Source organism: Phytophthora cinnamomi (assembly GCF_018691715.1).
Source record: "Phytophthora cinnamomi strain GKB4 chromosome Unknown Contig38, whole genome shotgun sequence".
Lineage (NCBI taxonomy): Eukaryota > Oomycota > Peronosporomycetes > Peronosporales > Peronosporaceae > Phytophthora > Phytophthora cinnamomi.
Window position 1 is genome coordinate 1,636,050 of NW_027150971.1, and position 9,816 is coordinate 1,645,865.

The following is a 9,816-nucleotide window of genomic DNA, read 5'->3' on the forward strand; positions in this document are numbered from 1 at the left end:
CGAGGGGTCCGCGTACTGCACACAAAGTGGGTCTTCAAAACGAAGACAAATGCGGAGGAGGCGATCGAGCGCCTGAAGGCGCGGCTCGTTGCTTGCGGGAATGAGTAGGAGTTCGGCGTGAATTACAACGTCACGTTCGCCGCCGTAATAGAGATGAGCAGCGTCAGGCTGATACTAGTGTTGGCGCGGAAGTGGCGGGTGCCCGCTAAGCGTGGTGATGTACTTAATGCCTATGTGAAGGCGAGGAAGGAGGCTGAACTCGCCACCTACATCCGGATCTCCCAGGGCATGGCGATTCCAGACGAGATTCTGAAGCAGCTGGGCGTCACGAGCGACGACGAGCTGGTGCTGGAGCTTGAGAAAGCCCTCTATGGGCTGAAGCAAGCTGGACGCCTGTGGATCAAGTTGCTGCACTCGAAGTTAGTTGAGATCGGCTTTGTACAAAGCCTCACCGATATGTGTGTCTACTCCAGGCGTCAGGGAGGGGTTCTGTTGGTCGTCGGCGTCTACGTGGACGACTTGCTGGTCACGGGTACGCAGCAGGAGGCAGTGGACGCGTTCTTCTCAGAGCTGACTGTGCTGTCTATTAAGGACTTGGGGCCAGCGAGCAAGTTTCTCGGGATGCGCGTGAGCTACAGCGAAGAGGAAGGGTACGATCTGGACCAGGAAATAGCGATCCTGGTCATGCTGAAGGAGCGCACGGGATGGAGTTCGCACACGGTGTCCGCACCCCAATTGAGTGGGGTGCAACGAGCGTCAAGAAGCTAGAGATGAGAAGCTGCCTGTCTTAGGAGGAGATAACGTGGTCACTGTGAAGCAGTTCCAATCACTGGTAGGGAGTTTGATGTGGGTCGCGCGTTGCACGCGGCCCGACATCGCGTTCGCAGTGCACAAGGCATCGAGGCGCACGCACGACCCCACTGTGACAGATTGGAAGCTGGCCAAGAGAGTACTGAGGTACCTGAGCGGGACGAAAGAGCTGCGGCTCCGAATGCGAGGAGACAGAGGAACGGACGAGCTGCTGGAAGTGGTCGCGTACAGCGACGCGGACTTCGCGGCTGCCAAAGAGGACCGGAAGTCCGTCACGGGCGGGCTGGTCACGATGGACGGAATGCCCATCAGCTGGACTTGCAAGAAGCAAGGAGGGATGTCCTTGTCGACGATGGAGGTGGAGTATACGGCCGCGTCAGTGATGGCCACGGAGCTCTTGGGTGTGCGCGAACTGCTCGGGGGGTTGGGCGTGAAGCACGAGGTGCCCATGACGGTGCGCGTCGACAATCAGGCTGCTCTCAAGCAGCTGGAGGGCGAGGGTGCGTTCGCGAAAGCGAAGCACATCGATGTGCGTATCAAGCTCGTAGGAGACTACACGAAGAGAGGAGTCCTGAAGCCGGAGTATCACGAAGGCGAAAACATGCCGGCGGATTTGATGACCAAGGTGGTCGAGGCCCCAAGACTGGTCACCCTGTGGGGAATTGTTGAAGATTGACCAGAGATCTGGGGGCACCGGGCAGTTGCGACCAGCTGTGTGTATCCACTTTGCAGGACTAGCGTAGGGCCACAGATTCTCAATCTCACTTTCTTTTTTGCATTCTACCGCCAAAGTGCGCTACGGAACCTCCCAGCGAGAGGGGTTCTAACAGGTGGCATGCGCCGCGCTGGAGTACTGCCATTGAAGGTACGAGGCGGAAGAGGTCATGACTCCGCGCAGGGCCATGAGAGCAAGCTTCGACTCCCAAGTGGACTGCCCCACCGCCGCGGAGGTGGAGAAGGAAATGTTGAGTGCCTGCGGACAGTGCACCGCCAGATGCACCAGCAGCACAGGCAGCAGGCTCAGCAGCTTGCCAGAAGCCACGTTGATGCTCGCCATCAGCGGTGGCAATCACGTCGCTGTGCTTTTGTTGCTTCTGTTGCATTAAATGCAACAAATTTTGTTGCCGCCTGGCGCACGGTACCGTGGTTGAGTTGTTACAGATCTGAGTGCCAGAAAAGTTTTGAGCGCCAGCTTTTGTCATTTGGGGCAGAATTTGGAAACGTTTCTGGGATAGTACCATCACTTGTCATTTTCCCGCCGTGGATGACAGTACATTGAAAACATCACCATCATGTGAATTGCACAATGATAGGTTGTGAAAGTCCAATCGCACGCACGATCCCACCTATCAAAGAGACTACCTATGATAGTTACTGTTGAATGAGGAGCCGCGCAGCGCGCGCCCCGCTCGTAGAATGGCAGCAGGCAACGCCTGTCTGCCAGTCGAGTAAATGAATAATGAAAGAAAAACCTCGTTAAGGTGTTAATATTTATATTAGCAAGTACGAGAGGAAGATGTTCAGATCGCCAGCTGCGATCTGGATAGTACAGGCAGAGAGCTGCCTGCCATCCATAGTGCGATGACGACAAGAGGCCGAGGAGTGAGCTGTCGAGGACGCAGTCCGAAGACGAGCTCACTTCCTCTTTTGCCTCCAGGTACCGACATCGGACCTAGAGTAGTAGGCATAGGAATAAGAGGTTAAGAGTAATATATTGTTGAGAGTTACCTACAGTATTCTGTTCATTTTAACATTTCAAGTAACATGAGCAAGCCCCAAGTTGACAAGAGTTCGGTCGACTCGCTGCGGTTCAGCGGAAAGCCTCTGCACTTCGCATCATGGAAGAGCAAGCTGGTCATCCACCTCAAGGCGTTAAGCGAGCAACGCGCGCTGGAGGAGCTGCAGCACAAGCGTGCAAAGCTGCTGACTCGGTTCGAGGATTTGCTCGAGAGCCATCCGGTAATGCCGCCGCGTCCTCCTGCAGAGGATAAAGACGCGGCATGGCAGCACGATTTGCACGAGACGCTACTGAGTCAGCAGTCGTCGTACATCAAGCGGCTGCTGTGCGAGACGCTGCCGGGCGATTCCAAGCACATGGACGATCCCGTCCATATAATTTGGCGGCTCGTTGAAAAACAGTACAGCCTCAGCAACGCGGCAGGCGTCGTCGGGCTGGTTCGGCAGTTCGTGGAGATGGTGAACACCGACTTCAAGAGCGTGGGACAGCTCTTTCAAGATCTCAACACTGTGCGTAGCCAAGTCAACGTGAACGCGCACGAGGCTCCGCACAGCCACACGTTGACCTCCCAGCTTATGCTGGTGATGGTGCTCGGAGTGCTTCCGAGGCACATGTGGGGCTCTTCGGTTGAGCTGACCCAGGATGGGTTTACGCTCGAGAAGGTGAGCGACAAGCTCAATGCCATCTTCGGCACCAAGAGCAAGAGCGAGATCTGGGCTCTGGCCAGCGGAAAGGCGGTCAATCATGTCAACGCGGCTCCTGCAAATCCGAAGGGGCCTGTGCTTGGCAAGCGCAAGGCCGTAGACGGGCCGGTGCGCGATTTGCACTACAACATTGGTGCAATGAAGTGCCACCACTGTGGTGGTGAGCACAACAACATGAACAATGTTGAGCCACACAAGATGATCAACCGCCCCAAGCGTGCACTTGACAAGGCAGCTGGCGTGCACTGCCGGAACATCTGGTCGAGGCCAAGCTGCCAGGCTCGCAAGGAAGTCCACGAGCCAACGCCCAAGATGAGGGGCAACGGCAAGGGAAGGGCCAAGGCCAAGGTGAGACGTGAAGTCCCACTGGATGAGTGCCTGGCTAAAGCCGTGGCGGTGGACGCGTGCAACGTTGAACACGTCGCGTCACCAGCGACAGCTGATGGGTACACGAGCCCGCCTCCGAGCAACTTCGAGGTGCCCGTGACCCCGGGAAAGGGCACGCTGCCCTTCAGTGACGAAGATGAGCCAATGGATACCGTCCTCAACGCAGTGAATGCTGACGCCACGGACAAGGCTCAAGCCGCGGGTAAGGAAGCGGACGGCGACGCGGACATGGAAGAGCAGCCAGACAGGGACAGCAATCAAGAGATTGCTGAAACGACTAAGTCCTTCGCCGGTATGCTGACTGAGCTCGAGAAAAAGGTGCGAAGTTTGTATCCATTTCTGTTAGATGATGAAATGTATCTAACCACAAATTCTTGGGTACTTGACTCAGGGTGCGGGCATGGCCTAACCAGCGAGACAGCGCGGTTTGTGCGGAAGGAGTCCAACACCTAGTACATGTTTACATTTGCACAGGGCTCTATGCATTCAACTACACATATTGGTACAATAAAGTTGTATTTGCATGGTCTACGAGGAATTAGACCTTTTCTATTCGAAAAATATTGCGTTAGTACCGGACGCTACCTCGAACATTCTGAGCGAGTTCTGGCTCAGGCGTAGTGGGTACCAAATTTTGGGATTCTTAACTGGCGAGTGCAAATTTGTACTTTTCAAAAACGAATTAGTTTTTGTTGCGAAAGCTATCAACGGGGCGTATTATATTCAAAATACAAGAAAGACAACGCAGTGAAGCAAGGGCCCTGTAGGCCGCTAGCTCACCTTAATAATAAAAGGTTTGGGCGCACACTGCAAGAGTGGCATGTCAAACTAGGTCACCTCAATAAAGAGGCAGTTATTGCGATGCTAAGCGCAAAGTTAGTGGCTGGAATGCCAAAATTACCCGCGTCAGGTCTAAGAAAAATTCCGTTCTTCTGCACAACGTGTGCAGAGATGAAGAAACGGAGGATGTCCTACCGGAATGCGAAGGGTTCGAGAGAAGAACACCCGATTAGCACCATTCACATGGACACAAACGGCCCCATGAAAACAATTGGGGTGTATGGCAGCTGCGGGAAAATTAAATACTATCTGAGCATCATTGACGACAACACGTCATGGCGTTGGACTTATGTCCTGCGCAATAAGAAATAAGTATTTGAGAAAGTAGAGGAGCTACTTTTGCAGCTGGAGCGTGAGGGAAAGTTCACGATTCGTCGGATCAGGTCCGATGGAGGAACGGAGTTTGTGAATGCAGCCTTTAAAAGCTTTTGTAAAAGCAAAGGAATTGTATTCCAAACATCGAATGCCTACAGCCCTGAAGAGAGTGGTGCTGCAGAGCGAAATCATCAGAGCAAACTGGACAGAGTTCGCTGCGCATCGAAAGACGCTGATATGGCACATAAGTGGTGGCCAGAGGCACTTATGTACATGACGTATGTGCAAAATCGCACACCTATGGCGCGGTTGGGAAATTAGACACCGTATGAGATGGTGTATGAGACACCTCCCAACGTGAGCAAGCTACCCGTGTGGGGCTCTGTGTGCTTTGCGCATATCCCTGCCGCCCTAAGAAAGGACAAGAAGCTGTCTGCTCGTGCCGTAAAGTGCCGGTTCCTCGGAATGTCGGAGGAAACGAAGGGTTATCGACTCTGGGACATGTACAACAACAAGTACATCCAATCACGAGACGTGTTGTTCGATACGACCAATGTAGCCACCATGGTCTAGCGAGCGTTCGGGCAGACTGATGAGGCCCTCACAATTGAATCTGCCGCGCGAGAGTTACCCGCAGCAGAGGGAGCCGATGCACTTGCAACCGAGTCTACGAGAGCAGTGGGAGCTGGAGAACCTGTGGAAGGGTCTACTGGTGCAGTGGGAGCTGAAGAATCTGCGCAGACCAGTAACCCAGCGGTGGGAGCTAAGAACGCCGACGTGCGGGACTCGTGGATACGCCACCGAGGCGCGAGCCCCGCCCACGTCGAGAGGCGAAGAAACCGAAGAGATACTCGGACTATCAGTGCTTCCAGGCACTGTTAGAGCACAACGTTGCGCAAGACATTCTAGAGCACAGAGTGCCTACACCACGATCGCTCAAAGACGCGTTGAGTGGGCCTTATAGAGAGCAGTGGAAACAGGCTCTGGAACTTGAGTACGACTCCTTGATTGAGAATGGAACGTGGAGACTCGTACGCCTGCCACCTGGGCGTAAGGCTTTGCCATGTCATTGGGTACTAGTTGTAAATTACAACGCTGACGGGACTGTCGAGCGGTTCAAAGCACGCCTCGTGGCACAAGGCAACCACCAGGAGTTTGGGGTAGACTGTGACGAGGTATACGCACCAGTGGCACGATTCGAGTCACTGCGCCTAGTGCTGGCGATTGGAACGATATAGGACTGTCATATCCATCAGATGGAGGTCCATACGGCGTTTCTGAACGGCACGATGGACGGAGAGCAAAAGATCTATATGAGGCAACGTCACGGATTTGCGAAGCGAGGCCATGAGCATTTGGTCTGTGGACTTCAAAAGAGCATCTATGGCCTGAAGCAAGCCCCACACAGCTGGTATCGAGTTTTACATACCTTTTTGACGTCGATGGGTTTTGCACGCTGCCACAAAGAGTTTTGCATCTACGTGCAAAAAGTGGGAGAAGAATGGATCATAGTCGTGGTATATGTCGATGATCTGACGATCACGAGATATGCGACTCATTAACAGGCTGAAAGCCGAATTGCCAAACCGGTTCAAAATGAAAGACCTGGGCGACATTCATTATATCCTCAAGATGGAGGTGCACTGCAATAGAAATCAGCGTGTGGTGATGATCTCACAGCGCAAGTACATTGCAGAGCTGATTAGAAAGTACAAACTGGGCGAATGCGCGCCAGTAATGACACCACAAGTGCCTGGCCTCGTACTCGAGCCCGAGACGAAACTAAGCGCAGAGCAAATTGCTGCGCAGCCCTTTGACTACAGAGGTATTGTTGGCTCACTCCAATATTTGGTCCGTGGCACACGCCCGGATATCGCCAACGCGGTTAGAGAATTAAGCAAATTTCTATCTTGCTACAACCGCACGCATTGGGATGCAGCTAGGCGAGTACTCAAATACTTGAAAGGGACGTCAACGTACGGTCTGTTTCTCGATGGAAAACGAGAGACGTGGCTTACGAAGTGTACGCTGACGCGAGCTTCGCGTGTCAATCAAAAGAACGTAAATCCGTAACTGGGTATGTGATCCAAATGGCCGGAGCGAGTGTGTCATGGTGCAGTAGCAAACAGGGAGGCGTGTTACTCTCTACTACTGAAGCTGAACTTATCGCACTAAGTGAGGGAGCCAAAGAAAGTGAGTGGTTGTGGCATTTGCTGGGAGAAATGGGATTTCCTCAAAAGGTACCAGTGCAGGTATGGTGTGACAGCAACGCTGCCATCAGCATTGTGAAAAACCCTGGAAATCACAAAGCAAATAAGCACATTGAGATCCGCTATCTGTTTACGAGGGACCTTGTTGAACTCGGTCGCCTTAAGATAGCCTATTGCTCTACAACAGAGATGACAGCGGATATTCTCACTAAAGCTCTTCCCACAAAACAATTCCTGAAACTAAGAGAGAAACTAGGCGTTCGCGAACTGAAATTGTCCCTTAGTACTTAGTGGGAGTGTTGAAGGAGGAGGCGCGCAGCGCGCGCCCCGCTCGTAGAATGGCAGCAGGCAACGCCTGTCTGCCAGTCGAGTAAATGAATAATGAAAGAAAAACCTCGTTAAGGTGTTAATATTTATATTAGCAAGTACGAGAGGAAGATGTTCAGATCGCCAGCTGCGATCTGGATAGTACAGGCAGAGAGCTGCCTGCCATCCATAGTGCGATGACGACAAGAGGCCGAGGAGTGAGCTGTCGAGGACGCAGTCCGAAGACGAGCTCACTTCCTCTTTTGCCTCCAGGTACCGACATCGGACCTAGAGTAGTAGGCATAGGAATAAGAGGTTAAGAGTAATATATTGTTGAGAGTTACCTACAGTATACTGTTCATTTTAACAGTTACTAGTATGTGTACCTTACACAATGTATCCATATCCAGATGAGTAGCTGTAGCAACAACGGCAAAAACCTCCTACCGGCAGCTTAACTTTTTAAAACACAACTCTTTTCACCTCCTCGACCTCAAGCTCGTTCCTCTCTCCTCGCCCTCCTAAGATAAACCTTAACAGATTATGAGCCCAACGCAAGCATCTCCCGTGAACGACCGTGACTTTCCTCGCCTGAACGGCAGGAACTTCGTCATTTGGAAGACCCGCGTCACCGCTGCGCTCGACGGCATGAATCCCCTCGGCTTCGTCACCCAACCGGACTACACTGGCGACTCCGACGTCGACCTCGGCCAGGACGAAGAACTCAACCCAGCGCTCGCCGAGCAGCATGACGTGGCCAAGCCCGACTTGCAACAAGACTCCTCATCGAGTGGGTCCTCTGATGGCAGGTCGGATGGTTCCATTGGAGACGACGGCGATGTGGACATGAAAAAAAAAGTGCCCGTGGTCCAGTCTTTCGCTGCACAAAAGCAACAAGCGTTGGACCGAGCTGAGAATCTGAAGGCCAAGAGCCAACAATAGAGCTCCAGGAAGCTACGCCTCATGTAAGCGAAGGCCAACGCGTTCCTAATCAAGACCATCGATGACCAACTCGTCCTCATGGTCAAGTAGAAGACTGCGGCGTGCGAGATCTACCAGAAACTCTGTAGCAAGTACGAAGGTGCAGCCGTAAACGGCGACCTGCACTACACCCAGTCGTACCTCATGGCCTTGAAGTATGAAGAAGGAAGTGGCCTCGCAACCTTTATCGTCGACCTAGAGAGTGCCATAAAGGCTGCCGCTGATTCAACGAACAGTGTGCTCAGCGACGAGCAGAAATTGCTCTATCTGGATCATTCGCTGCCGACTGATTGGAAGCCCGAACTCGCAGTCTGGAAAGGCAGCAGGAAGTTCATCCCGTACGAAGACCTCAAGCGCAATATCGAGACTAAGACTCAGAACGAACTAGCTCGCAACCGCTATGTGCTCAAACAAGGGATTCTAGAATCTCCGGAGACCCGCGCTGAAATGGCTATGCCAGCCTTGGCACCCGAACAAGTTCCCGTGGTAGCCCCATCTAAGGTGGACACGGCCCTGGTGTCATCGCTCAAGTGCACTTACTACCACCGTGACAGCCACGACATGGTTGAGTGCTACACCCTGCAGCGTCACCTCTACAATGGCCAAGTCAAGGCAGGAACGGTACTTCCAGCTAATTTCAAGACGAAACCACCCCGGCAGCAGCAGCAGCAACAACAACAGCAACAGACGCCGCAACGCCAGCACCCCTACAAGGGCAACTACAATGGCAAGGATGGAAACCAATCCCGCAACAACAACAAGGCCTCGCGCAATGGAAACCATGGCAGACCTCAAGGGCGCGACAAGTATCATGACCGCCGAAACGGTGATGACCATGACAACAGTGACTATGGCATCGTTGCATTCACGACGCTGGACCTTAGCCAAGGCCAGAAGAACTGAGCCTCACTGCCCTCGAATCCGACCATGGTCCCACGTGGACTGTCGATTCTGGCTGCACCCGTCATCTAACGTCTTGCCCGGAGTGGTTCAAGACACTCAATCCCACTGCTGGAAAATCCGTCACGGTCGGTGGAAATCACCAAATTCCCATCAAGGGACTGGAGATGTGGAGATGAAAATCAAGGACGATGTGGAGATGAAAATCAAGGACATCGAGGGAAGGAGCGGGTCATCGCTCTCGATGACGTGCTATACGCACCCGACCTGAAGTTTAACCTGATCTCGGTCTGCCAAGCCGTTGGAAATGACTTCAAGATCAACTTCCCGAACGCCAAAGAAGTGCGTCCTGTTCTTCGCTCACCACGTCAAGCTCGAACCTAAGACTAGGGACGGCAAGTCCCTCTACCAGTTCCAAGCCAAGCCAACAGACTTTGATCAAGAAGCCCATGTGGCCACCTCAGGTACGTCTGACAATGTTCTGTTATGGCACAAACGAATGGGTCATCCTAACTTCAGCATTATGCAGGATCTGGCTAAGAAAGCACCGTCACGGACATGGGATTGTCGAACTTCGACCCAAAACGAGACAACTTTTGCTCGGCCTGCACATATGCTAAGTCCC

General features: G+C 53.0%; 2 protein-coding genes across 2 annotated transcripts; both read left to right on the forward strand.

The window, feature by feature from the left end:
• Positions 1 to 7,958: 7,958 nt before the first annotated feature.
• IUM83_03416 (uncharacterized protein) lies at positions 7,959 to 8,252 on the forward strand (the record flags this gene model as incomplete). The annotated part of the gene is made up of 1 exon (XM_067927416.1): positions 7,959 to 8,252. One exon carries the CDS (start codon positions 7,959 to 7,961, stop codon positions 8,250 to 8,252), a length of 294 nt encoding a protein of 97 aa, XP_067791965.1.
• A 486-nt stretch (positions 8,253 to 8,738) lies between these two features.
• Positions 8,739 to 9,194, forward strand: IUM83_03417 (Gag-pol Polyprotein; the record flags this gene model as incomplete). Its single annotated transcript, XM_067927417.1, has 1 exon — positions 8,739 to 9,194. One exon carries the CDS (start codon positions 8,739 to 8,741, stop codon positions 9,192 to 9,194), a length of 456 nt encoding a protein of 151 aa, XP_067791966.1.
• Positions 9,195 to 9,816: the final 622 nt, after the last annotated feature.